Source organism: Corythoichthys intestinalis, chromosome 21 (assembly GCF_030265065.1).
Source record: "Corythoichthys intestinalis isolate RoL2023-P3 chromosome 21, ASM3026506v1, whole genome shotgun sequence".
Lineage (NCBI taxonomy): Eukaryota > Metazoa > Chordata > Actinopteri > Syngnathiformes > Syngnathidae > Corythoichthys > Corythoichthys intestinalis.
In genome coordinates, this window is record NC_080415.1 from 23536312 (window position 1) to 23564306 (window position 27995).

The following is a 27995-nucleotide window of genomic DNA, read 5'->3' on the forward strand; positions in this document are numbered from 1 at the left end:
CACAAAAGAAGTTCCACACAAAAAAAGAGGCGAGTTTTGAGCTCAGGTTAGTTTCTCAGGAGATGATGAGAGGGGGACGATCTACCACCACCCTGTGCTGCGTGCCGTCCGAGTTGCGCAGGTCCGTTCAGTGCTGCTTGCAGGGCTAGTTGGTAACTTAAATAAAAAATTTTTTAAAAAGTCCCCCTAATGTTCACATCACATTTTTGGACTATGTAGGCCACACTTTTAAGGAAATGTTAATAATCATGCCTACATGACTATAAATGTGACAATGCTGGCTTTTTGTTCACGTTTTCCTGTACTATTATACTTCAAGAAAAAGGAAATGTTATGCTTTCCCAATTAATGAAATTATTCTTCTAGGATGCACATGTTAAAGAAAAACAGCTGAAGAAACACAAAAATTTTAATATTACCAACATAAATCTCCACTTGTGTATTTTTTTCCAATGATGAGCTTGCTAAATAATAATAAATACAACCAAAATGTTGATTCCTTCACACGAGTAATTAAAGTGGTTTTCAAACGATGGTTGTCCAGGTAACTCCAATTGATTGGGGGTGTAACGCTGATCCCTCCATGTTCAGATGGAACTTTGCAGACCACAGCGTCTTCTGAACTCCTGTCCTCGCTCGTGCAGCCATGTGTTAGCCACTGAAGAAAGATTTTTATATCATGGATTGTTAGTTCCTTAAAAAGACACTGAGAATCCCTTGGTACTGATGAGGGAGTTGGGAATGAATGAATGATTCCAAACGCAGTTACAGCTAGAACTAGAACTACAGCTAATGGGGGAAAAAATGAAATCATTCCTCTCACCTCAGTTTTAAAAAAAATGACATTAAAGAGACTTCGCATATGTGAAATGTATCGAATTGTGCTGCTATATAAAAATATACAGTGGAAACAAAAGTGGCAAAATATTATACATACAGTATTGTGTACAAATTATAGTCGAGCAAGACTAGCATAATACAATTATTAATTCATTTATATTAATGTAACAAAGTGGTTCCGTTCTGTGTGGGATAAATGTCTTGATCTGTTTTACTGATAAACATGAAAACTTCCAGCATATTAAAACTGTTTGAGGCTTTAGAGACACGCAGCTGAAAAGGACAAGGAAAAAAAAATACAATTGTTCAGAATGCATCACGACACGCGCATGTTGGGAGAAAAATTGCTAGCGTGCCTGCCTTGCAGTGGCTTTTTGTAGAAAGTTAATATTAATTATGTATTTACTGTTTTTGTAAGTGGCTAAATCTTTTCAATGTAGCTTTAGTGGCTATGCGTATTCGCCATAATTTCGAAATTTTAATTAACTCTTTGTTTGTTTGTTTTTGTTTGTCTTTGTTTGACTCCCATGTTTGTGTTGTGTGGTGATTTATCACACCCTTGATCCTTTGTTCTGTTTTATGTAATGACTTTATAATTTCCTGTTAAAAAGATATTGGCTTTTAATCTGCGTTTTTGTCTAATTTGTGTCTCTTGTAAAGTGTCTTTGAAGGAGCTTTAAAATTCATTATTATTATTATTATGCTTATTACCCCTGGTTTGCAGAGGGGCATCATTGAGTTAAGAATTATGAGCGCACCAGAAATACATTTATTTAAAATTTGACGATATATAATTTGTTATTGTTTTGATGATAAACATCGTTGTAACACCCAGCACTGACTATAACTTAATTTTTTTCTATAAAATCTTAAGTCGTCGAAGTGAAGACCTCACCCCATTTGCTCCCCACCAGGACAGGACAGGCAGCGTGTTGGGTCAGATAATCTCCCTTTCCATTTAGTTGAAGATTGTACCAGAACACGGCCGAACCCTGTCATTAAAACGCATAAAAAAACATTTCCACATACTGTAAATGTACATTCTTATTCTCCTGCATGTGTAGGCTAAAGCAAACCTTTATGGGCCATGCAACAGCGCCCGCTCTGGGGAAAACAGTAGCACCCCCTGCAGGTACATCACTTATCTGCAGCAGATTGGGCAAAAACGTTAAATTTACAGCAGGTCACTAGTTATATTTTTCTTTTATGTTTGGTGTTGGTGTTTGCTTTGTTGTGGGGAGTGTCGTGTCAGTGTTGTTCTGTGAAAATTTTGAAAAAAAAATTGGAAAAAAACAACAACAACAACAACAAAAAACCTACAGCAGGGTGGAGAACCAAAAGTGGTATTTGACATGTGGCATTTTTTTGCCATGTTGCAAAATTCATTTTACCATGTGGCCTGTTTTTGCCCTGTGGAAAAATGGATTTTGCCATGTGGCATTTTTCTGCCATGTGGCAAAATCAATTTTGCCTTGTGGCTTTTTTTTTTTTTTTTGCATGTGTGCATAGCCATCAATGGCATAACCTGACTTGGGTGTCAGTTGAATGTCAATGGTAAGTGGATGGCCTAACATCACAGCCACACATGTTTTTCTGCCATTTAAAATTAATGGAAAATTTGGACGGGCATAGTCGTCAATGGCATAACCTACTTGGGTGTCAGTTGAATGTCAATGCGCTGTAATGGTAAGTGGATGGCCAAAAATCACAGTCACACGTTTTCCTGCCATTTAAAATGAATGGAAAATTTGGACGTGCATGGCCTGCAAAACTGCCATATACCTCCAAAAATGCCACGTACCCCCCCCCAAAAACCACAGACCAAAATCCATTTTGCCACATGGCAGAAAAAATGCCACATGGCAAAATCAATTTTGCCACATGGCAAAATAATGCCACATGGCAAGATCCATTTTGCCACATGGCAAAAAAATGCCACATGGCAAATACCACTTTTGGTTCTCGCGGTCTTTCTAAACCTAAGCATTTTTTTGGACCAAGTGCAGCCTAGTGAAGTGTACTGACGTAAAGCAGCCAGGTGGCAATGCGGTTTCCTGTGCCCAATTCTTTGTACGGTTCTGGAACATGATCCTGTGGAAAAGAAAATAAGAATCAGTCTTACATGGCTCACAAAAAGTACATGAGGCAAGTAGTGTCTGCATCTCCAGTTAATATTCACCTCTACAAAGTCTATATGTGGTTCGTACTGTCCCCCGACTCCATAGTTGGCCACCTGCCCCAACAAACACAGGTAAACCCCAGCAGTTGTGTTGATTTCATTTAAGTTTAAATGAACAGAACTGAACCTGCATCATTTCTGCGGTGGACGTGTCTAGGCCTGTTATGTCGCCCATTCTCTTGGCCAGCTTGTCCACAACCGTGTACTCAAAGTCGCCCAGCCAGGCGCTGAGGGGGACGAAGTTTTCCAAATTACACTTAAAATAGCCTGTACACACTCATGCAACCTTATAAGCTTGCTTTCATTGGAAAGCGATGAAAAGGTAGTATGACAAAGTGTAGCCTATGCAGTGTTTGGCTTCACTGTGACTATGGTGGGAGACAAGGAAAAAAACAGTGTTTATTGTGGCTAAAAATGTTGGCAACAGACATCATGAAGCCACATAAATCCCAATCATGCCCATTTGTAGCTAGTATTTTTTTCAGTGTATTTTTTTTTTAATAGTGCCATTTGTGTCCCCAGTATAAATCAAGCTGTATTTTCACAAAGTTGAACAAAAACTCATTCAACTTATTTTTTTGTGCTTTATCAATTGTCATCTATTATAAATTCAAGGAAACAGGAGCCTAAATTCTATTTTTCAATTGAATTTACTTCTGGTGAAAGGTTGTTACGGAATTTTGCTATGTCCCCATTGTGTATCATTCGAAGTCAGTCTAAAAAAATAACTAATATAAGTAGGAAGAAATTCCAAAATAATTGTTATGATTTTTATTGGCACAGAAGATAAACTTTAAAAAAAAAAAAAAAAAAAAAAAAAAATCGGCTCTGTTAAATTGTGTTAGTGTCTCTTTAAGAAAATTCCACATTTGTTAATGACGTCGCTATTCTGTGATCACATGACATCAGTGGCGGGAAATTTTACTGTGGTAAAAATAAAGATTTTGCAGTTTTGTGAAGCACGTTCTGTGTTTTTGATCGTAATATAGCCACTCTGTATAAGCTATATATCAAAGAAATTAATTGAATTGAATCCGTTCAAAAGGTTTATTTCTAAAATCTTAGATTTCTCATTAAGCATCCAAAATTATGTTAGCTATTATGCCTCCAAATGGCACACTATTAAACAAATGATCTACAAACATGCACATTTGTTGTGTCATTTGGTCATTCTTACTTTTGGGAGATTCTGGACGGAATTGCTAAAATCTTGTTGGTCTTTTCGTCTCGCACTTTGGAGCGCATAAGCTAGTTTAGCCATCAAAAGATGGCAGAGAAAGACAAACATGCAAAAAGCATTTCTGATTTGAAGACACTTTTTCATGAAAGTATTTTCTTTTGAAACTTCAAAGATTGAATTTTGAACTCACTCTCGGTTTGGCCAACTTTTTGATTATTTCAGTGTCGTCATTGTTCGCCACGTCGTAGTAGCGGACAATGCGGGGTTGGTCCCACAACTCTTCCTCTTTCACAGGACCTATCAGGAGGCTGGGATGGCCGTGGTTGTCATGGTAACGACAGAAGAGTCTGCTCTGTCTTCTTGGTGTCTGTCAGAAAGATGAACCCGGAGTAATGCATAGCGTAATAGCTTCGGGATTTCATGACGTCGACTCACCAACTCTAAGCTCTCGCCGCGACACAGCCGCTCATACACAGGGTTGGAAGTAGCTCGTCCTGTCTTGAGGGGTTCTGGAGTTTCCTGGCCTGTCTTTTGTTTTTCCAGGTGGAAATCAAAGTACTTGAGGTTATCAAGGGCTCGCTGGTTTTGGGGCTCTACAAAAACAAAAAAATGCAAAAACTAAACAATCAGAACATCATCTCGAGTAAGCGGCGCACATAAAGGGACATCGACAGAAATAAAATAAACAATCTGGGGCGCAGCAGATAATACAGTGAGGAGCAGAAGTATTTGCACCCCTTGTGATTTTGCAAGTTCACCCACTTACAAAATAGGTAATTACAATCATAGATGCATTTCCACTTATAGAGACATAATTTTAAAAAAAAATCCAGATGTCACATTGTATGATTTTTCAATAATTTATTTGTAATTTTCTGGGGTGCATTAGTATTTGTACCCCTGGGAAAATCAGTGCTAATATTAAGTGCAGAATCCTTTGTTTGCAATTACAGAGGTCAGACGCTTTCTGTAGTCCTTCACCAGGTTTTCACATATGGATATAGGGATTTTTGCCCATTCCTTCACACAAATCTTGTCTAGATCTGTCAAGGTTTTGGGGCTGTCGCGGAGAAACACTAAGTTTAATCCAAAGATTTTCTATTGGATTGAGGTCTGGAGACTGGCTAGGCTGCTCCAGAACCTTGATTATGCTTTTTACACAGCCACTCCTTGGTCAGCTTGGCTGCGTGCTTCGGATCACTGTCATGTTGGAAGATCCAGCCACGACTCACCTTCAAGTCTCTAACCGAGGGAAGGAGGTTGTGGCTTAAAATCTGACGATACATTTAACCATTCATCCTCTGCTTTATCCATTATAGTCGTCCTGTTCCCTTTGCTGAAAAGAAGCTCCAAAACCTGAGGTATCCACCCACATACTTCAAAGTGGGGATGGTGTTCTTGGGATTGTACTCATCCTTCTTTTTCTGAGTAAACTTTGCACCGAAAACCTCTACTTTGGTCTCACCTGACCACATTACCTTCTCCCATTACTCCTCTGCATCATTCAGATGGTCCCTGGCAAACTTCAGACGGGCCTTCACATGTACTGGCTTCAACAGGGGAACCTTCTGAGCAATGCATAGGTTGAAAACCATTGCACTGTACTGTTCTTCTGACAGTAGCCTTTGAAACTGCATCCAGCGCTCTTCTGGTCATCGAACAGCTCCTACCGTGTAGTTCTAGGCTGAGCCCTCACTTTTCTCATCATGAGTGATGCCCCACGAGGAGAGATTTTACATGGAGCCCCAGTCTGAGGTAGATTATCAATCATGTTTAGCCTTTTCCATTTTCTAACAATTGCTGCAACTGTTGATTAATTCTCACCAAGCTGCTTTCCAATTGTCCTATAGCCATTTCCAGCTTTGTGGAGCTCAACATTTTTTTCTCTGGTGTTTTTCGAAAGCTCTCTGGTCTTGCCCATGGTAGCAGATGGATTACGACTAACTGTGGGGTGCGGTAAAGGTGGACTTTTTTTTAAGGTACACTGACACCTCTTTGAGTGTCTGTTATTTCTGATTCTGTGAGTTACAAAGACTTATGAACCCCATTAAATTACAAATACATTATTTTTTAAAAAAATCATACAATGTGATTTCTGCATTTATTTAGATTATTTCTCTATGAGTGGTAATGCATTTATGATAGAAATTTCAGACCTCTACCTATTTTCAAAGTGGGTGAACTTGCTCAGTCACAAGGGGTGCAGATACTTCAGCTCCTCACTGTATGTGGTTTGCACTCATAGGCGGAGTTTGACTTTTGGGGCGGGGGGGGGCACAACTTGTTGATGACCCCGAAACGCAGTGTCAGCAATAAAATTAACTTACAAGAATATTTATAATAATAAGTTGATAATGAGCGTTTTTTGTTTCCCATCATTCCTGAGGGGAATTCTAAATCAGGCTGCTAAGGCAATACTTTTCGCCAAGATCGTTATCCATTGAATATGGTACGCCCGCCGGTGTCGTGCCAATGTTGTTACCCCAGTCAAAAATTGTATCCCCTGGGCGGAGCCATATGGAGGTAGATTTGTGTCTTTATTATCATTAAAAAAAAGTTGCTTTAATTAAAAAAAAAAAAAAAGCTTCAATCAAAATATATATTTTCAACTAGAAAAAAATGTCACTTCAATCGTAAAAAAAAATGTGTTTGAATGCAAAAATAAATTTTAGACTCAAAAAAAAAAAAATGCATGTGAAAGCTATTTTTCTTTAGGTTTTTTTTTCCGATGTTTTTTTTTTTTTTTTTGGATTGAAGCAACTTTTTTGATTGAAGTAATGTTGATTTGCGTTTGGGCTACATTTTTGTCTTTATTATTCAATCAAAAAATAAGTTGCTTCAAAAAAATATAGATTTTCAAAAAGAAAATCACTTCAATCAAAAAAGAAAAATTTCAATCATAGAAAAAGTTTTTGAATGCGAAAAAATATTTGAGATTGAAAATTTGGTATTTGAAGACTTAATTTTTCATTGAAAAGGTTTTCTTTGATTGAAGCAATCCTTTTTGTGTTTGGGCCATATTATGATAAGGACATTTGTGTCTAAATCATTCAATTCCCCCCCCCCCCCCCCCCCCCAAAGAAATATTTTCAATCAAAGAAAAAAAATGATGTTTTAAAATATATTTTTTCTAACATATATATATATATATATATATATATATATATATATATTACAGCTGTCAAACGATTAAAATTTTTAATCGAGTTAATTACAGCTTAAAAATTAATTAATCGTAATTAATCACAATTAATCGCAATACAAACCATCTATAAAATATGCCATATTTTTCTGTAAATTATATATATATTCTGTAAAATAAATTGTTGGAATGGAAAGATAAGACACAAGATGGATATATACATTCAACAAACGGTACATAAGGACTGTAGTGGGCATTTCACTCTACTGTCATTTAAATCTGTCTATGCTGTCCTCACTCCGAAGCGTCTACTTTTTCCAAAGCTAGACAGCTAGTGAACGACGCCTTAATAATTAGACTTCTTCCTTTTTCATCTGATTTATTAATAAAATGGCCTCAAACCATTGTCCTCTTTAGACCGTCGTAAAACTACAAAAAAAAAAGTACACAAGCATTGCATTAGCAACAACGTTAGCTTAGCATGCTATACAGGTTCACTAAACATAAACAAAAAGCGTCTCATACAAAAAATATAACATTTCGCTTACTAACATAATATGTACATTTTTTTATAACAACCATACTTACGGACAAATCTTGTCCAAGGATCATATAAGCACAACATTATCAGCCCGAGACGTCGTGCAGCCATATTGAACTGGACTGAAAACAATACACCATGTCGCAAAGCGACCACAAGAGTTCGCTGTTGGACAGCACAAAAGGCTTGCTGTAAAACTTACCAAAAGGCAGAATACTTTCTGAGCGGGACATGTGCGTTAATTGTGTCAAATATTTTAATGTGATTAATTTAAAAAATTAATTACTGCGCGTTAACGCGATAATTTTGACAGCCCTAATATATATATATATTTTTTTAATTATATGCAAAGCAAATAACCGTCCAAGGTGCTCGAAAAATAATTTTGACCCATCATAAAAATATATATTTTTGTTCATTTCATTCATTTTTGTTGCAGTCTTATTGGTTTACAACTTTTATATATATAGGAAAGTCAATTACTGTACATGCAATAACACTTTACGGCCACCTTTGCCCCCCTGCCCCCTCCTTAAAATCCGCTTATGTGCGCACTAGCGTTCCGAGACAATGTAATGGTGACGATGTGCAAGTAATGCAGTAATATCTTTATAGTTGAGTCCAAGATTGAATTAAAGCTCAAGTAAATCCTGTATTATCATTTTTAGTACTCCGAAACTGCTGGTGTCTGATGCGCGCCTGCAGTTTGTGGCCTGTAAAAGGGAACTTTCTGGTGCGCACCAGATAGTTTGTAGTGCGCACTAAAGACTATCTGGTGCTAACCAGATTATTTAAATTTATTTCTGTCAATGGGGCTTCATACGAGTAGAAGTTTTGTTTGCTTCCCATGTGTTCTACTGTTCAACTCACCAATCTTCAGCAGCTGCTTGGTGAACTCGGAGGCCCGCTCCAGATCTCCTTGCTTGTAGAGGGAGTAGCTGAGGTAGTCCAGGATTGTGACAGCATTCACAGTTCCGGGCGTCTCGCCCTGTTCCAGCTGCCGGAGAGCCTGGGATAGCCACAGAACTGTGTGGTAGAAGTCAAGCGTCTCATACGCCACCATGCTCAGGAAGAAGCAGTCTTCTGCAGTAAGGGTGCTGAGGAGTCTGGAAGTTCCTGTTTGGGGGGAGGAGACTGTACTCAGGAATTCTATAGGCTGCTTTTAGGTATGTACAATGGGTTTGTGTAGTAAGATTGCAGGCTCCTGACCAGGAAGGTCCCCTTTGGCGAGTGTGTCGGTGTCTAGCTTGTACGTGTCCTGCAGCCTCAGAAGGGCTTCGGCCACACCTGTCTGGTCAACCTCATCTGGGAAGTTTTTCATCCTGACTCTGAGATTGTAAACAAATTCTAAAATGCCGCAAAAGATGAACAAGTATCAGATGCATTTCTGGATTCACGTTTATGATGTAAGTCCATTTTTCATTTTTGCGTGTTCCAGTTTACCTTCAGACACGTCGGTAAACAATAAATTCTCCAGCTCACTCCATGTGCGGTTTAGCCTCTTCAGAAAAACAAAGGAGTTCAAAGGATGGCCCAAGACGATTTTGGGGTCTTCAACGGTAAATGTCGAGAGGTTGGCCAGCTTCTGAGCCAGCCTGAGTACAAACAAACACACATCTTAAAGATGGTTTGTGGGACCTGAAGCAAATTTAAATCATAGTGGTATTGAACCTCTTCATCTGGTCCAGTTTCTTCTGCTCAGCATCAATGTATTTGTCCAGCAAGGCCAACAAGTCCTTCTCTGTGTAGAGCAGCTGTGTCATTTGACCTGAAAGCATACAAATCATTTCACTTGCACAATGTGTTACAAAAATATATTTATTAATTGAGGGGACTCAGACTCACCTATGGAAGTGTAGTAATAATCTTCAGCCGAGGAGAAGCCGAAGAGGATCAACAGCAGGCAACAAATTTCCATGTCTAAATGGACCACAGATATTAATCATAAAATGCTTCACGCTGGGTGTGAGAAACATGATGAGTGTTCTTTCTGTGTCTAAATGAATTCCACTTTTGTGTCTTCAGCAACTCATTAATTCTGTCATCACAATCACTAATTACAGTGTGTGAGCAATAAAGACAAACTAGAAGCATGTACTGTAGCTGCAAAAACAACCACAGGCCAAACCTTTTACCTAAAAAGGAAACCCATTAAGTTAGTGGACATTACAAGAATTGAAGGAATGTGGTGTTAATTTTTAAATGTGTTCTCAAGATAATTACAGGTCAACAAATGAAAAAAAATTCAAATTTAGCTAGTAAGAATAAAACTACCATTTGGAAACTAAAAACAGGTTTTTACTTTACCGTTTTTGTCTCCCAAGTTGTTCTTTCAGTTGATGTTGATGTTAGTCAAGCTTGCTTTCTTCTGCTCTGTACCTTCCTTTTGTAGTCTTTTTTTTTTGCCTTTGAACAAGTTTGGCTGGTTACATCTTACATATTTGAATAATTGCATATATGGTCGTTTTAAAGCTTTGTCTTATGAATCAAAGCTTCACCTCGCCCATAAGTATGATTGATTGAGCATTTGCAGTTATGTAAAATCATGGTGTGGCGCCTGTTTGGGGATGCGGGGTGGGTCCCCCGGGGGGTGGGGTGATGAGGGGGCAGGGGGTAGTCAGGGCCCTAGTGCTCCTCCCGCCTTGCAGTGGGTGGCTTTGGTGGGCAGAGCCCCACCTGTGGGAGCCTGCATCTTAACTATCGCAATCTTCACTTTCGCCTTAAGTATAGTTCGCCTTTGGCACCGACACACTTATTCCGGTCTTTGGGGATGGAACGGGCTATGTTGGCCCGGGTCGCCCCCCCATTGATTTTAATGCATCATACACCGAGGATGTGGGGCAGCTGGGACGGGTTAGGGCAGGGGGTGACGTGACAGCTGCCTCCCCGCCGGAGGCCCAGCCATTTCCGCACCTCTTTTAACGCACCACATACAGTGCCTTGCAAAAGTATTCGGCCCCCTTGAACCTTGCAACGTTTCGCCACATTTCAGGCTTCAAACATAAAGATATAAAATTTAATTTTTTGTGAAGAATCAACAACAAGTGGGACACAATCGTGAAGTGGAACAAAATTTATTGGATAATTTAAACTTTTTTAACAAATAAAAAACTGAAAAGTGGGGCGTGCAATATTATTCGGCCCCCTTGCGTTAATACTTTGTAGCGCCACCTTTTGATCCAATTACAGCTGCAAGTCGCTTGGGGTATGTTTCTATCAGTTTTGCACATCGAGAGACTGACATTCTTGCCCATTCTTCCTTGCAAAACAGCTCGAGCTCAGTGAGGTTGGATGGAGAGTGTTTGTGAACAGCAGTCTTCAGCTCTTTCCACAGATTCTCGATTGGATTCAGGTCTGGACTTTGACTTGGCCATTCTAACACCTGGATACGTTTATTTTTGAACCATTCCATTGTAGATTTGGCTTTATGTTTTGGATCATTGTCCTGTTGGAAGATAAATCTCCGTCCCAGTCTCAGGTCTTGTGTAGATACCAACAGGTTTTCTTCCAGAATGTTCCTGTATTTGGCTGCATCCATCTTCCCGTCAATTTTAACCATCTTCCCTGTCCCTGCTGAAGAAAAGCAGGCCCAAACCATGATGCTGCCACCACCATGTTTGACAGTGGGGATGGTGTGTTCAGGGTGATGAGCTGTGTGCTTTTACGCCAAACATATCGTTTTGCATTGTGGCCAAAAAGCTCAATTTTGGATTCATCTGACCAGAGCACCTTCTTCCACATGTTTGGTGTGTCTCCCAGGTGGCTTGTGGCAAACTTTAAACGAGACTTTTTATGGATGTCTTTGAGAAATGGCTTTCTTCTTGCCACTCTTCCATAAAGGCCAGATTTGTGCAGTGTACGACAGATTGTTGTCCTATGGACAGACTCTTCCACCTCAGCTGTAGATCTCTGCAGTTCATCCAGAGTGATCATGGGCCTCTTGGCTGCATCTCTGATCAGTTTTCTCCTTGTTTGAGAAGAAAGTTTGGAAGGACGGCCGGGTCTTGGTAGATTTGCAATGGTCTGATGCTCCTTCCATTTCAATATGATGGCTTGCACAGTGCTCCTTGAGATGTTTAAAGCTTGGGAAATCTTTTTGTATCCAAATCCGGCTTTAAACTTCTCCACAACAGTATCTCGGACCTGCCTGGTGTGTTCCTTGGTTTTCATAATGATCTCTGCACTTTAAACAGAACCCTGAGACTATCACAGAGCAGGTGCATTTATACGGAGACTTGATTACACACATTTGGATTCTATTTATCATCATCGGTCATTTAGGACAACATTGGATCATTCAGAGATCCTCACTGAACTTCTGGAGTGAGTTTGCTGCACTGAAAGTAAAGGGGCCGAATAATATTGCACGCCCCACTTTTCAGTTTTTTATTTGTTAAAAAAGTTTAAATTATCCAATAAATGTTGTTCCACTTCACAATTGTGTCCCACTTGTTGTTGATTCTTGACAAAAAAATTAAATTTCATATCTTTATGTTTGAAGCCTGAAATGTGGTGAAAGGTTGCAAGATTCAAGGGGCCGAATACTTTTGCGAGGCACTGTACATTAAACTTCACAGGGGGCTTTGGTGAGAGGCGGTGGGATATGCGGCTGGGAAGAACTTCCATGCGGTGGTCCCACTTTGCTCAGCCGGGCTCTCCTATCTTTGTGCATACACTGCACTACCTTCCCTACACAATCCCATCACGGTGCTGGGTAATGGCTGCCAGTCGGGTCCTGGCAGCCACAGTAATAGGGCGGTAGGTGGGTCCCAAACTTTTCTCTATGGCGTGAGTGCCCGGGCGTGGCCTCCTCTTTGCCTGGGCTGCCAGTTGCTGGGGGTGGGGGTCTTACTGCCTAACCCTAACCCGCCCTCCAATCTCTTTTCTACCCAAGTATCCTCCTTGGGCCCCGGCGCATGTTGCTGGCTGGGTGCCGATGGGTAGGCGGGGTGTCACCCACTCTGAGTGGGGATCCTGTCCTGCCCCGGGCATAGTGGGCTGTGGGGGTCCCGCGGTGTGCTGTGTTGGTCGGGGGGGTTGCAGCAGTGGCTGGTGGGCCGGGTGGGTGGGCGGTGGCGGGGAGCGGTGGAGCAATCCCTTATCCTTTCCCTGAAGGCCGGTTAATGGGGCGCGGATGGTCTGGGGGGAGGGGGGACACCCTGGGTCCCAGGAGGGCGGCAGCCGCCACCTTGGTGGAGCTGCGGGAGCCTCTGGCTCACCCCCTGGGGCACCCCCCTGTGCAGCATTTCCACTTGCCTGCAGGACTATCAGATGTCTGATGGGATTCACACAAGACTGGGTGCAATTAGACACATTCAAGTAGAGAGAATGTCGGTGCCATGATTAGCAATCAGGTAGCTTAGAATTGGATGTCAAGATATCCACACTTACAAGTGATTCACATATTACTGGGTTCTACAAATCACATTGCTGATTTGTGTATGCTCCACCCCGCCTAATCTCATCTCTTTTTGACTCACCCCCACTCCTCAACAAACAAACAAAAAGTAAAATCCATTGGTCAGAGACATGTACACTGTAAAACATGGACACATACAAACAACAGTTAGTTTGTCTTCCATTTTTAATTGTGTAATTGTACCAAATTTAAGAACTGTAGATTGATATTGCTAACTTGAATTGCATTGCCGAAATAGTTGACTCCTTTTTTGCAGAATACTAACTTTTCTGTGATTTTGGGCACAAATACAGCTCATCTGAAATCCACTTGTTGAAGAACACATCTGGGATGTTGAGTTGTTTTGATACTACGATAACATTTTTTCATGTTGAGCATTGTTGTCTTTGCATCAAAAGGTTCCGTATTGGTTTTATTAGACCATCCAAAGTCTCCACAATACTCAATACTTGATTCCCACATATACTTGGAAATATATTTTTAATGTAAAAGGTATCAACTTTGCATGTATTTGTTGAACTTAAGTTATCATCTACACTAAAAATAATAATGACCACTGATATGTTTCTACCATAAATTTTTTTTGACAACTTATTCATTTTTCTTCAGCTTCAACAATTTGAGAAAAAAATGCATTAAAGCGATGTCGGTTCCTATAAAAAACATGTTTCGAGTTCATTTCATCGAACATAGTGGCAGTGAATTATAGTTTTGCTTAAACCTGCGATACAGAAATGTCTCTAAAGGCAAACTTTCTGGTATGAACACTAAAGTCTGAATTTGATGATAAAACTCAGCATCTTTAATTGATAATAATTTATTGATTTAAATCTTTGAAAACATTTGTCACGTGTTAATCGATTACAGTCTTTTAAATGTTCTCCTTCTGCACCAGTTATCTCATGATCACATCAAACTTTTGTTTCGTTCTAAAGTTTTCCTCCGTGAACAAACTTTATTAACTTTAAACAGAAATTTGAAGTTAAAAAGTCATGTTTATCGGGCTGTAAATTGGGCTCAGCTGTAGCTGTACCCCGGCAGAGGCAAATTCAGCCCCTCCTTGGCTTCAAAGAAGGTGTAGGAAAGCGTGATGGTGTCCACACGAGCCATCCTGGGATCTGCGTCAAACTCGGGGTCAATGTAAAAGAAGACGGGCATGTCCACCTCCTCGTGAGGGTTTAGACGCTGCTCCTCGAAACAGAAGCACTGTGGAAACAGGCCCGCACAATTTAGAAATCAAATGCGTTAACCTGATCATAAAAGTGCCATGTCGGCTAACCTGAATCTTGTTGAAGTACTGTCCAGCGTCAAATGGCACCACGTTGTAGGTCGAGATGCCAATGATAGGCTTGTTGGTGGGGTTCTTCGCTCTGTAAAAGGCCAGTGCCGTCTCACCCGGGACCACCTGCATGAGCGGTCAGTTTCACAAAATGATCGGCCAGTTTATGATAAACATGGATGTCAAATGAGCTCCTCACATAGATCTCTGTCTGCTGCGGTCTGAAATTCCACTGCATGCTGGCGTGCGTGTCTGCGTTGAATGTGACCTTGATGACGCGCTCTTTCACCGGCTCCATCTTCTCCACCAGGTCCACATCGTGACCGGCCACTGCCGTACCGCCGAGTCCTGTCGCCTGTTAGGGAAACGCAGCGCAGGTCACTTCATGAAACTAGGGATGTCCCGATCCGTTCATATGATCGGAAATCGGGCCAATCGCCCCATTTTTCAGAGGATTGGAATTGTGTGAAAAGGATCAGGTTCTTAATAGGGCTGTCAAACTTATCGCGTTAACGGGCGGTAATTATTTCTTTTAATTAATCACGTTAAAATATTTAACGCAATTAATGCACATGCCCCGCTCAAACATTAAAATGACAGCACAGTGAAATGCGTACTTGTTGTGTTTTTCGGAGTTTTGTCGCCCTCTGCTGGCGCTTGGGTGCGACTGATTTTATAGGCTTCAGCACCCATGAGCAATTGAGCATTGTGTAAGTAATTATTGGCATCAACAATGGTGGGCTACTAGTTTATTTTTTGAGTGAATGTTTTACAAATTTTTATCAAAACGAAAACATTAAGGGGGTTTTAAAATAAAATTTCTATAACTTGTATTAACGTTTATCTTTTAAGAACTACAAGTCTTTCTATCCATAGATCGCTTTCACAGAATGTTAATAATGGTAATGCCATCTTGTTGATTTATTGTTATAATAAACAAATACAGTACTTATGTACCGTATGTTGAATGTATATATCCATCTTGTGTCTCATCTTTCCATTCCAACAATTTACAAAAAATATAGCATATTTTATAGATGGTTTGAATTGCGATTAATTACGATTAATTAATTTTAAAGCTGTAATTAACTCGATTAAAAATTTTAATCGTTTGACACCCCTAGTTTTTAAAATAAAAAAAATATTTATGTTTTTCTGCTTCATGCACATACAGCTTCTCATGCTTCCTACTGCTGGTTTTCTTGTTCAGCAGTGCAGCTGGAGTTTGCCACTTAAAGGTAAAGATGATTGATAGGTTTATACAGTGATATGATAATGTATATGAACCTTTTGGAATTTCTCACATCTCTGCATGAAATATTCAAATGTGATCTGATCTTTGTCAAAATCACACAGATGAAAAAACAGTGTCTGCTTTAACTTAGACCACCCAAACATTGATATGTTTTCATATTTTAATGAGGATAAAATGCAAACAATGACAGAAGGGGGAAAAATAAGTAAGTGAACCATCACATTTAATATTTTGTGCCCCCCAGCCCCCTTTGGCAGCAATAACTTCAACCAGACGCTTCCTGTGGCTGCATATCAGTCTGGCACATTTATCAGGACTAATGTTGACCTATTCTTCTCTAAAAAACTGCTGTAATTCAGTCATATTCCTGTGATGTCTGGCATGAAACGCTGTCTTTAGGTCATGCATCTCAATGAGGTTCAAGTCTGGACTTTGACTTGGCTACTCCAGAATGTGTATTTTGTTCTTCTGAAACCATTCTGAAGTTGATTTACTTCTGTGTTTTGGACGATTGCCTTGTTGCAGCATCCATCTACTTTTTGGCTTAAACTGTCTGACAGACAGCCTCAGGTTTTCCTGCAAAACATCCTGACAAACCTTTGAATTCATTCTTGCATTAATGATTGCAAGTTGTCCTGGCCCCGAGGCAGCAAAACAGCCCAAAATCATGATGCTCCCTCCACCATGCTTCACAGTGGGGATGAGGTGTTGATGTTGGTAAGCTGTTCCATTTTTCCTCCACACATGACGTTGTGTATTACTCCCAAACAATTGAACTTTGGTTTCATCGGTCCACAAATTATTCTTCCAAAACTTCTGTGGAGTGTCCAAGTGTCTTTTTGCGAACATTAAATGAGCAACAACATTTCTTTTTTTAGACAGCAGTGGCTTCCGCCGCAGAGTCCTCCCATGAACACCATTCTTGGCCATAGTTTTACATATAGCTGAGGTGTTCAAAGAGATATGGGACTGTGTCAATGATTTCTGCAAGACTTTAGCAGACACTCTAAGGTTCTTTTTTTTACCTTTGAGTATTCTGCGCTGAATTATTGGCATCATCTTTGGTGGACGGCCACTCTTTGGGAGAGAAGCAACACTGCCAAACCACCTCCATTTGTAGACAACTTCTCTGACTGTCGATTGATGAACATCCAGACTTTTAGAGATGGTTTTGTATCCTTTCCCAGCTTTATACTTATCAACAATCCTTGATGGCAGGTCTTCAGACAGTTCTTTTGACCGAGCCATGATGCACATCAGACAATGCTTCTCATCAAGACAATTCTTACCGGGTGTATGTTCTATAGTGGGCAGGGCAGCATTAAACCACTCATCAGTGATTACATCTTTGGAACTTTTGTTCAAATAGAAACAAAACATTTTTTTCCCGGTATTGGGATCGGGACTCTGTATTGGCAGATTCTCAAAATCAGGTGACTCGGACTCAAGTGCAAAAATATGCAATTGCGACACCCCTAATTGAAACTAAGGCTGCAGCTAGTGATATAAAACAATGGCTTGCGAAGATTGCACTTTCAAAACAGCATTAAATGCGAACACAAAATGAAATTTCCGAATGTTTCTTCAAACAATACAGAATTCCACTTTCATTTAAAAAAAAAAAAATTAAAATACATGAGCTTAGCCTCAAACGGTATTAAGATTGTATGAATGAGGATCTAAGTACAACAAAATAATAATTGGCTAACTTGGAAAGCAAAAGTCCACTAGCTTAAATGCTATGAAATTCCAACCTTTTTAAAAATTTATTTATTTATTTATTTATTTAAACAATACTCATAACAAATCGTTCAAACACATGTTCCCACAAAAACAGCTAAATATACCTATAAACTAAATTACAAATGCATAGAAAAAAAACATGAGCTTATGATTGTCTTAACAGGGAGCAGCTGGATTCCGCCATGTTAAATGAGTTATGCCAAAAACACTGTTGCCAATAGAGGGCAGTGTATCCAACCAAATCAATAAAACTCAATGCAAACACTTTCAAAACAAACCTCTAACAAGCCACTGTAATTAAACGAAAACTCGGAAGCACCAAAATTCGATTCGAACCTTTAATCGAATTACTCGAGTTTATCAATTAATCTTTGCATCTTTGAAACTATAACTCGGTATAATAACAAACTTTACCCTCCCGCTCTTCAGGCTCACCTGGCAATAGAGTCTGTAGAGCGGCACGGCGGCGTAGGATAAACCAATCATGGCAATGCCGGCAGCCGCCATGTACGTAAGCACCGTCTTATTGCGGTACTTCCATTGCTCCTCATGGCTTGGACGCTTTCTGATCTTGACCCCACGGCTCTGGACATGGGGACACAGGGGGACCCTCCGCCACAGGGAGTGTATCGGCCTCCTGATGTCATAGTGAATTGCTCTGAGGCATCTCTGAGGCGAGAAGACGGCTGAACCGAGGCCGAGCAGCGACTGGCGGAAGACCAGAGGCAGCAGCATGGCTGGAAGGGGGCTACCTGCCTGGAAGACAACCAATACGCATTGAATATAATGTCTAAGGAGTCAATTTCCTTGGGTTTATCCTCAACAGGGTGGCAGGCGTACTGCCCACCAGCAATTTTTTTAGGGAACATATAGACACATAACCATTGACTACTTAGATACTATACTAGACAGCTTTAAAGAACTATGTAATCATTTCAGTCACAAATAAATCATGGAAATGATTACAAAAACATTCAAATGGCTCAAATTCAAAAGTGTGAGAATGAACTCATGTCTGACCTGCAAGTGTCCACAGTGCAGCTCGTCTCCTCGCTCAGCACTAATAAAAAAATAAACAATTGAAAAATAAACAATTGAAAAAACTCATGTAATAAAAACGCTTAATTTACATAATAGCCCCATCGCTTGTTCATTTCAATTTTCTCCGAGGTAAAGCTTGTCATTCAAGACGTCAGCGGACATATTTAAGTGAAACACATTACACAAGTAACCTGTGTGCTCCACACGAAATTGTCCCTTGCACACAGTGATTACAAAACAAGGTTCCGCTTTTTATTGTACACAATACTTTCCAGCAAAATTGTTTCTCACGGAGTTTATCAGCGTTCTATTGTACACAATACTGTACAAAAAAATTGTTTCTCTCGCCAAGATAAAAAAAAAAATGGATTAAAGAGTCTTTGAATTGTTTTTGCTTTCCAGTAGATAAGTTACTTTAAATACAAAATAAAATAAAATAACAAATAATAATAATAATAAAAGACAATTTATGTGTCATGCAAATTAGTGACAACAGGCATCAATGGTTTAAAAAAAAAATCTGGTATTTGGTTAATTTGGTTCAAACGACATCAATGGAGGTAAATATGTTTTGATGCGTGAATGATTAAAGCATTCAGAATTTATAAAGTAATTTTTAGTGTACGGTATGATCATTTAAATCTCAAATAAGATATTTGAGACATACAGACAATATGTACATTAAAACTGGTGACACTTGGACGGAAGATGGGTGACAATATTAAACATATCAACATGCATAATATGCACTGTTTACACTATTGTCCATATCCTGGCCTCTCGACTCATTATTCAAATATCACTTAATTTTTTAAAATATCATGTAGGCATATTTCAAAGGTTTTCATGAAAGATTTCGCTCCTTATTTATAACCGTCTGTCCGCTTTAGCTGTCTGTTTACTAGTCATCTCCCTACAACCACAAGTGAGTATATGTATTATGTAACGTCAAACGTAACGTAAAATATTTTTATTTAATTTAAAATCTTAACTTGACAAATAAAGCTACGGAGGCCGTATTTGGACAAAAAGGCGTCCAATTCCCGGCCGTCCTGCTGCTCAGAGCAATGGAGGGGGTCACAGTGGGCCAGGTATTCGATGCCGAATGCATCCTAAGCAAGCGGCCGAGAAAGGTGAGCAAACACCGGACGGCTCGGGAGGGAACCGGCGGCTCTCCTCGAACCCGTCCAAGCCCGCCTTTGTGCTCTTTTTCAGGGGAAGTTCGAGTATCTTGTCAAGTGGAGAGGGTGGTCGTCCAAGTAAGTCGCTAGCCTGTCTCGGCTAGCCACCGATGCTAATCGAGCACGCACGCACGCACACAAACAAACATGTGCCCTCGCGCACGCGCACACTGCGAGCTAGCAGGCAAGAAAACGGCCAGTAGACAATATGACAAAAAAGACAAAAACATTTGTCTTCTTGCTGATTTTCGCTGTTATTGCCCGAACGGTTTACCTTATGCAGAGGTGGAGCTTTCTTTTTTTCTTACAGAGCACACCCCCATAAACAAAAACACCAAGCTGCCGCCGTTTGGGCTCATTTGTCGACATTTATGCTGCTTGTATTATCAAAGCAGCTCATGCTAATAAAAGAATACAGTGTATTTATTTATTTATTTATTTATTTATTTTTAAAAGCAATGTTTCTACGATCCAAGAGTTGCTTTGATTTGACATTACTTTACTTATCAAATGGCTCCTTTTATATGCTCTAATATGACTGACCAAAACAGAATTAATAATTACAACAAATGTCACCAAATATGACATTTTCATTGATATATTGTCTTTTGTTGTATATTGACAGGATATTTATACATTGAAGTGTCTTGAAACATGAATTAAATAGTATTTACAGTTAGGGTTTTTCAGATTGTTTTTTTGCTCCCGATCCGATCCCGATTGTTTTAGTTTGAGTATCTGCAGATCCCGATATTTCCCGATCCGATTGCTTTTTTTTTTTTTTTTTGCTCCCGATTCAATTCCAATCATTCCCGATAATTTTTCCCGATCATATACATTTTGGCAATGCATTAAGAAAAAAATGAATAAAACTCGGACGAATATATACATTCAACATACAGTACATAAGTACTGTATTTGTTTATTATGACAATAAATCCTCAAGATGGCATTTACATTATTAACATTTTTTCTGTGTATTTGTTGAGCTTTCAGTAAATGATACTGTAGCCATTTAACTGTTCTGTCCAAATGCATGATGGGAAGTGCAACCATGACAGTGCGTAGTGGCACCAATTGATATATCTTCTCTGCGTTGGGAAATAACATAGGGTGTTAAGAAAAAGATCAACTACGACCTTTCTTCCCCACATTGCTTCCCACGATATTTCTAATTGTTGAGAGAGAGATTGTAAGGCTTTAGCCAAATAAAAAAAAGGCTCCAAAGGCCGCCAAAATTCACTCTACTCATTTTACGCTGCCTTTAAGCTCTCTATAGGTAAAACGGCGCCATTATAGATTGAACGCGACAATGCGTGAGTGGGTCGTGCAGCACATGCGATAATTGCGTTAAATATTTTAACGTGATTAAATTTTTAAAAATTAATTAACGCCGTTAACGCCATAAATTTGATAGCCCTACTATAATTTCATAGCCCTACTTTAAGCCAAAACTAAAGACTCCGGATAAGTGTATGACATTTTGTCTGTAACGTTAAATACAATTAGAAAACAATTTAATTAAAAAAAATATATATATATTTAAAAAAGGTATGTCCGATATTTTTTTGCCGAGTCCGATACTTTGAAAATGACGTGATCGGACCCGTTTGATCGGCATCCCGATCGATCGGGACATCGTTAGTATTTTGTTTTTTCACGTATTTAACTCATTGCGTGCCATTAAAGGCGATGGACGTTCAGTTCATTTAAACTGGAAGGACTGGCTATGAATGTCCAATCTAATTTTGAATGGGAATGAATCTTCGTTCAGTCGACCCTCCCACTGATTTTGATGTCGTTTTAGGCACAACAGTTGGGAGCCAGAGGAGAATATTTTGGACCCGAGGTTACTGGCAGCCTTTCACAAAAGGTTAGTTACTAATTCTGCTGATGATATGACATATTTCTGTGTGTATTCACTATTTTTATTGTTTTTAAGGGAACAAGAGCGAGAAATGTTGTTCCAAAAGAAAGGAAAGAGGCCGAGAGGACGACCACGCAAGAATCCTGTAACTTCACTTTCAGCTCAATTTTTTATTGGTTTTTTAATATGCAACTTTATTTAATGAGACATAACATTTTTCATTGTTGCTAAGATCTAAATAATTATCTAATTAACATGTTTATTTCATCTTTAATCTCCTGTATTTAAAATGGAATAAATTCAAACGTTTATATCAATATATATTTTAAGACTGCAGCTATCGATTATTTTAGTAGTCGATTAATTGAGTAACTAGTTAGTTCGAATAATGAGTAATCGAATAAGTAGCATAGAAAATTAAAATACCAGAGCTGAGCCTCAAACGGTATGGAAAAAAATTAATAAATGAGGATCTAATTACAACAAAAGAACAATTGACTAATTTGTATAACAAGAGTCGGCTAGCTTAAATACTATAAAATGTTTAAAAAAAAAAATTTTTTATTTTTATTTTTTTTATACAATGCTCTTATCAAATGGTTCAAACACATATTTCCACAAAAAACAGCTAAATTACGAATGCATAAAAAAAATCATTAGCTCAAACAAAAACTCTGCTTATTTTGGTCGTAACAGAGAGCAGCTGGATTCGGCCATGTGAAATGAGTTATGTCATATTCACTGTCACCACTAGAGGGAACAGGTGGATTTAGCCATGTTAGACAAGTTATGGCATTTTCACTGTTGCCACTAGAGGACAGTATATCCACCCAAATCAATAAAACTAATGCAAACACTTTCAAAACAAAACATTACAACACCACTTTAATTAAACGAATACTCGAAGCAGCAATGTTTAATTTGAATGTTTTTTCTAATCCAGGGGTCCCCAAACTACGGCCCGCCTCCACATTTGGTCCGGCCCCCTGAACTTTTTTTCTTTTTCAATAGTGTTATTTATTTCCTGGATTTTTTCTGTGAAGAACCCAGAGAGGGTTTTTTGGTTATTATCTATTCAATTAATAGTGTTTATATTATTTTATATTTTATTATATTATATTATTAGGGCTGTCAAATTTATCGCGTTAACGGGCGGTAATTAATTTTTTAAATTATTCATGTTAAAATATTTAACCAATTAACGCATGCGCGGCACGACCCACTCACGCAGTGCCGCAAACAGCCTACAACGGCGTCGTTTTACTTATATACAGAGCTAAGAGGCAGCGTCAAGAGAGAGGAGTAGATACAAGTATTCATTAGGGCCGTGCATTTAATTGGCAAAAGCTTTGACATCTCTCCCACAACAACTATATAGTGGAAAGCAACGTGGGGAAGAATGACAGGAGTTGATCTTTATCTTAACACCTTGTAATGTACCCAACGAAGAGAAGATATATATGTAGCATTTGCAGCCACCACTTCCCATCATGCATTTGGGCAGAACAGTTAAGTCACTACAGTACCGTATCATTTACTGAAAGCTCAACAAATACACTAGATGGCTATATTTAGTCACAATTTACAAACTCACATTTATCCTTTAAGAATTACAAGTCTTTCTATCCGTGGATTAGAGCCTAGTTCGGGCCTAAAAAATCCAGCCTGACCCGACACGGCCCGCCGGTATTGAGGCCCGGCCCGAGCTCGATCACTTAACTAGATTTGCAGGCCCGAGCCCGAAAAACCCGATTTTTTTTTGGTTTTTTTTTTTTGAGTGACGCGGAAAAAACGCAGCAGCAGCAATTTATTTTCATTTCTTCGAGTTGGCAGAAAAAAACGCAAGTTTTCTTAATGTTTAAATAATCTACATATTTTTTTGAGAATTATCAAAGCATTCACACAACGAAATAACGCTGGGAAAGTTTGTTAAACATATTTCTGAGTGTGTGGGATATTGTTCTCACATGGACGCGCCTCTCTGACAAGGAAATGAAAATGAGGGCGGCGCCTCGGCCGTGCGCAAACGGTACAGCGGGACGACAAGAAGAAAAAGCGGCCGGCGCCACGGCGTTCGTGCACACGCACAAGCAAAAGCGCAATACAGAGAGCCTGCTCTCCATTTTTTTTTTTTTTTTTTTTTTTTTTTTTTGAGTGACGCGGAAAAAACGCAGCAGCAGCAAATTATTTTCATTTCTTCGAGTTGGCAGAAAAAAACGCAAGTTTTCTTAATGTTTAAATAATCTACATATTTTTTTGAGAATTATCAAAGCATTCACACAACGAAATAACGCTGGGAAAGTTTGTTAAACATATTTCTGAGTGTGTGGGATATTGTTCTCACATGGACGCGCCTCTCTGACAAGGAAATGAAAATGAGGGCGGTGCTTCGGCCGTGCGCAAACGGTACAGCCGGAGGACAAGAAGAAAAAGCGGCCGGCGCCACGGCGTTCGTGCACACGCACAAGCAAAAGCGCAATACAGAGAGCCTGCTCTCCAATTTTTTTATTTTATTATTTTTTTTTTAAATAATTTATTAGTCCGGCATGGCGGCCCGACCCGACCTGACCCGAACGTGAATGCTTAAAATGTGGGCCCGGCCCGACCCGAATGTCGGGTCGGGTCGGGTTCGGGTTCGGGCACAAAATCTAACCTCTACCGTGGATCCCTTTCACGGAAATAATGTTAATAATGTTAATGCCATCTTGTGGATTTATTGTTATAATCAACAAATACAGTAGTTATGTAGAGTATGTTGAATGTATATATCCGTCTTATGTTTACATTTCAGCAATAATTTACAGAAAAATATGGCATATTTTAGATACCGTTTGAATTGCGATTAATTACGATTAATTAAGCTGTGATTAAACCGATTAAAAATTTTAATCGTTTGACAGCCCTATATATTGAGTTAGATTATTATTTTTATTTTATTTACTTTTGTTCCGTTAAGAATCCATAAACGGTTATTTGATTTTGGCTTTCTGAAAAACAATACATTTTTACATTTAGGCACTCTTGCAATCGTCACACTTTTTCTGTTACAAACTGACCCTGGCCCCTCATCAGAGAGGGGAAAAGTTATGTGGCCCTCACAGGAAAAAGTTTGGGGACCCCTGTTTTAATCGAATTACTCGAGTTAATCGATTAATTGTTGCAGCACTACTATATGAAATAATTAATTTTAATTCATCTTGGCTATATTCCAGTAAATTACCTGACCAGTGCCGTTTCATTTTGTACTGCATGTCGATGTACATCTTCAGCTTCCCGTTCCACCCACCGCTAAAGACAGCCGCTCGTCTTCCTCGTCGTTCTCCGGTGTGTCTTCGTCGGCGGCGTCATCGTCTGAGGAGGAAGACGAGGCGGAGCACGAGCACAAAAAAGTAGCGGCGGGCCCCAGGTTGCATCCCGTCCCCCAGAAGAGGCCTCAGATCCTCCCCGCCAAAGCAGAGCCTCCTCGCAAGAAGCGCAGCCGGAAACCACTTCATGCCGACATGGGCGCGCTGAGGCACGTCAAAAGCAGAACGCCGCCCGTGCCACCGGGCCCGAGCCATCACCAGCTGCTGCCAGGGTTCCTACGCAAGTATGGAAAGTATGAAGTTTGATTTGATATTACTTGGGTTGGCTGCTGGAGCTTATGTTTTAGTGTAAATCATTAGTTTGATACCTTAGAAAACTGTGCTATAGCAGGCGTTGAAATGATTATAATGTACGTGCCTACAAATGATTTTTTTTTGTGCGTACCGACAAATCTCATAATTGTCTGCAGAGGCATCGCGTCCCATTAGGCAAACCAGGCAACTGTCTAGGGCCCCCAGCCAGCAGGGGGCCAACAGATTTAGCACAAGCATCTTTACTGCACTGTCGCAGCGACAAGTGTAGGGAGTGTTTCAATACCATGGAATCATTTGGCAGATAATCTAACAATTCTGTTAACAATCCCAATCAGTATTTACCATGTCACGTAGCTTATACATGTTTAAGAAAGCCCAATCCGCTATTAATACCACATGATTGTTTAAAGACTCCCCAAGTACTTTCTGGAAGGTCCTTTCCAAGTTTTTCTGTATTTATTTTCACAGGCCACCTCATATGACTACTTGAAGAAATGGGGATTTTTCCAAAAAAGTCTATTAATGGGTTTTTCGTATTCCTCGTTGAATACTCTATTAGAAAAATATAACATATATGCGTGTAAAATAATCCTAAACAATTTTATTAGCAAATTTAATACTCATTTCGTTTGGTGGTCCACCAGTCAGTGTTTTTTACGGAATAATTTGAATTTGGTGGGTCGTAGGGCCAATCTGACTTCTGATTTCACACAAAGGTATATACCTCCGCATCCGATGGTGGTATTTTTGTGTTGCTACTCTTTCTTCTATTGCTCCAAGTCCAACTGTCCCCCTTACTTGGACACTCTCGAAGGGCCCCATGTTGCTTGTTGCCTGGGGCCCCCGGGGACCCTTGCTACGCCTCTGATTGTCTGGTCTGCTGTCTTGCAAGGATGGATCCTCGGTCGGGGTTAAAGAAGCCGCTGCAGCCAGCGAGCTTCACCTACACCGGACTCGGCAGGACCACCAGAGACCACCACGGTGCCTCTTCCCAGGGGTCTGCTTTCTCTCAGGTGTCGTCGTCCAAAGCGGGCTGCGTTTGGAGCAGTCCCACGCCGGCGTCCTCGCCGCCTCTCAGCAAAGGAAGCAGCTCACCGCAACGGAAGACGTCGCACGGCGAGTTCAAACGCTCCATGTCGGGACCGGCGGTTGGACGGGGTGACTCCCTCAAAGGGTCGCCGCCACCTTTAAGAGCCGTCTTCGGGGGCGGACAGACAACAACGCAGCGCACCGCACCAAGTCCAAGGAGGCAGGATGCCCATGCCGGTCACACAGGTCTTCTCCAACACAAGCGAGCTCTCCCCAAGTCGCCGTCGTCATCACAGCGGACGACCAGTCAGACCCTTGGCCTGCGGGCGCTGAACCTACAAAGCGTCACCAAGACGTCGCCCGCCAGCCACAGTGGTGCATTGGTACGTTCCGGCGCGGCGGTACGTGCCAGTTCGCGGAGCGGCAGCCTTGTGGTCATCAAAGACACTTGCCTGACACCTGAAAGGCAGCGTCCGGTCCTACCCGCAGGGGCCGCCGTCGACAAAAACAGGAAAGACATGACGCTAGCAGGCGGCGGTGGCCGGCAGGACGAACGCAAGTCTACCCGCAGCCTCAACGAGCTCAGCACGGGCGACTCCGACGACAGTAGCAGCAGCGAATCGGAGCGGGACGCCGCCTCGTATCCTAGCAACAGTCGGCCCAGCCTGGGCGACGCCGCCACCGAGTCGGATGCCGAGACGGACTGGCGCCCCACGCGGAACCTTCTGGAGCATGTTTTTGTCACAGACGTCACCGCCAACTTCATCACCGTCACTGTTAAAGAGTCGCCCACTAGCGTCGGCTTCTTCAACCCGCGCAACCACTAGCCGCCGTAGTCGCGATGCTAATTGACGGCGTGGTGGTCGAACTGCCAAATTGTAACAACGTACTGGGTAATGCGTTAAGCTACTACCAGAGTGTGAAATTAACACTTGAGACTGAACGCGAATGGCGTCTGCTTCATTTAAGCGCTTGCCCCTTTCACGCAACCTGTTAAAAGCCACTGCTGCCTTTTCCGTGCTACTTCTCAAAGCCACACGCAATTAATGGCGATGTAATTAGCTAAAGACCCAAAGCAGCAGTGGCCCGTGAATAAGGCAAGTGAGTAATTTTCACAGTCAAAGATCATATTTCTAAAGTGAGACTCTAATAATACTTTTTTTGTCGTTGACAGTGATGGCCAACCAATCCGTTTTGACTAGTCTTACCACTGTCAAATGTAGCAAAGGCCTTTTCACAGTAGCTCAAGAGGGCAGCGTAAAAGGGGCAAACGAAGGATTAGCGGCCATGGCGCCAACTTTTTCCATCACAGACGGTTTTCCATTTGCGCCAATAAAACAGGAAGTTCTCAGTGCCTCAGGTTCCAGTACACATGCTACAAAAACTGAACTAATGTGATCCGAAATTTGTATATTCGACTGTTGTGTTTGCTTTTTTTGTGTTTGGACCAAAGGTGCTATGAATGTTATTTAATTGTTTAATTAACAGTATTACACACATTATTGATCTTTTAATTTATACTGTAAATATCTTTCTAGCCACCTCATCCTGACCTGACTGTGTGCCTCATTTTTCAATTTATGTCTTTCAAATAAATCATGGTTGTGCCTAGTGGTGAAGAGGCGTGTTGATGGTGTTCGCCTGCTGCTACAGCAGGTGGCGCCGTCGGACTACGAGGC

General features: G+C 40.6%; 3 protein-coding genes across 8 annotated transcripts; 1 reads left to right on the forward strand and 2 right to left on the reverse strand.

Moving 5' to 3' along the window:
- Nucleotides 1–422: 422 nt before the first annotated feature.
- On the reverse strand, nucleotides 423–10305 carry LOC130909514 (prolyl 4-hydroxylase subunit alpha-1-like). Of its 4 annotated transcripts, XM_057826072.1 has the most exons (15): nucleotides 10190–10305; nucleotides 9728–9802; nucleotides 9554–9650; nucleotides 9326–9477; nucleotides 9092–9229; nucleotides 8753–8998; nucleotides 4635–4792; nucleotides 4390–4566; nucleotides 4197–4267; nucleotides 3147–3246; nucleotides 3020–3073; nucleotides 2866–2931; nucleotides 1917–1985; nucleotides 1736–1832; nucleotides 423–658 (listed from the first exon to the last, which is right to left on the reverse strand). In XM_057826072.1, exons 2-15 carry the CDS (start codon nucleotides 9798–9800, stop codon nucleotides 588–590), a joined length of 1569 nt encoding a protein of 522 aa, XP_057682055.1. In that variant the 5' UTR covers nucleotides 9801–9802; nucleotides 10190–10305; the 3' UTR covers nucleotides 423–587. The 4 variants fall into 4 exon arrangements, with proteins under 4 accessions (XP_057682055.1, XP_057682058.1, XP_057682056.1 ...); XM_057826075.1 differs by lacking the exons at nucleotides 3147–3246; nucleotides 4197–4267; XM_057826073.1 differs by lacking the exons at nucleotides 2866–2931; nucleotides 3020–3073.
- Nucleotides 10306–13470: 3165 nt separating this feature from the next.
- Nucleotides 13471–20196, reverse strand: LOC130909101 (cytochrome c oxidase assembly protein COX11, mitochondrial). 2 transcript variants are annotated; one of them, XM_057825179.1, is made up of 6 exons: nucleotides 20075–20196; nucleotides 18599–18638; nucleotides 18014–18334; nucleotides 14780–14935; nucleotides 14581–14706; nucleotides 13471–14507 (listed from the first exon to the last, which is right to left on the reverse strand). In XM_057825179.1, the coding sequence occupies exons 1-6, from the start codon at nucleotides 20167–20169 to the stop codon at nucleotides 14319–14321; spliced, it is 927 nt and encodes a 308-aa protein (XP_057681162.1). In that variant the 5' UTR covers nucleotides 20170–20196; the 3' UTR covers nucleotides 13471–14318. The 2 variants fall into 2 exon arrangements, with proteins under 2 accessions (XP_057681162.1, XP_057681163.1); XM_057825180.1 differs by lacking the exon at nucleotides 20075–20196 and having other exon boundaries at nucleotides 13472–14507; nucleotides 18014–18330; nucleotides 18599–18850.
- Nucleotides 19475–27988, forward strand: LOC130909100 (chromobox protein homolog 2-like). 2 transcript variants are annotated; one of them, XM_057825177.1, is made up of 7 exons: nucleotides 19475–19544; nucleotides 19625–19752; nucleotides 19835–19878; nucleotides 21608–21673; nucleotides 21743–21812; nucleotides 24937–25265; nucleotides 26180–27988. In XM_057825177.1, the coding sequence occupies exons 2-7, from the start codon at nucleotides 19687–19689 to the stop codon at nucleotides 27141–27143; spliced, it is 1539 nt and encodes a 512-aa protein (XP_057681160.1). In that variant the 5' UTR covers nucleotides 19475–19544; nucleotides 19625–19686; the 3' UTR covers nucleotides 27144–27988. The 2 variants fall into 2 exon arrangements, with proteins under 2 accessions (XP_057681160.1, XP_057681161.1); XM_057825178.1 differs by having other exon boundaries at nucleotides 24937–25256.
- Nucleotides 27989–27995: the final 7 nt, after the last annotated feature.

Excerpts from the sequence above, each read along its gene's own strand:
- LOC130909514 (XM_057826072.1), bottom strand. The coding sequence starts at position 9,800 with ATGGAAATTTGTTGCCTGCTGTTGATCCTCTTCGGCTTCTCCTCGGCT. Across the intron at positions 9,478-9,553 it reads AAACTGGACCAGATGAAGAG|GCTGGCTCAGAAGCTGGCCA; the intron begins GTTCAATACCAC and ends GTTTGTACTCAG. Across the intron at positions 2,932-3,019 it reads CACATATAGACTTTGTAGAG|GATCATGTTCCAGAACCGTA; the intron begins GTGAATATTAAC and ends TCTTTTCCACAG.
- LOC130909100 (XM_057825177.1), top strand. The coding sequence starts at position 19,687 with ATGGAGGGGGTCACAGTGGGCCAGGTATTCGATGCCGAATGCATCCTA. Across the intron at positions 21,813-24,936 it reads GACGACCACGCAAGAATCCT|CTTCCCGTTCCACCCACCGC; the intron begins GTAACTTCACTT and ends GTACATCTTCAG. Across the intron at positions 25,266-26,179 it reads TTCCTACGCAAGTATGGAAA|GATGGATCCTCGGTCGGGGT; the intron begins GTATGAAGTTTG and ends CTGTCTTGCAAG.
- LOC130909101 (XM_057825179.1), bottom strand. The coding sequence starts at position 20,169 with ATGTCGACAAATGAGCCCAAACGGCGGCAGCTTGGTGTTTTTGTTTAT. Across the intron at positions 18,639-20,074 it reads AAGCTCCACCTCTGCATAAG|TGCTGAGCGAGGAGACGAGC; the intron begins GTAAACCGTTCG and ends TTTTTTTATTAG. Across the intron at positions 18,335-18,598 it reads TGCACTGTGGACACTTGCAG|GCAGGTAGCCCCCTTCCAGC; the intron begins GTCAGACATGAG and ends GTTGTCTTCCAG.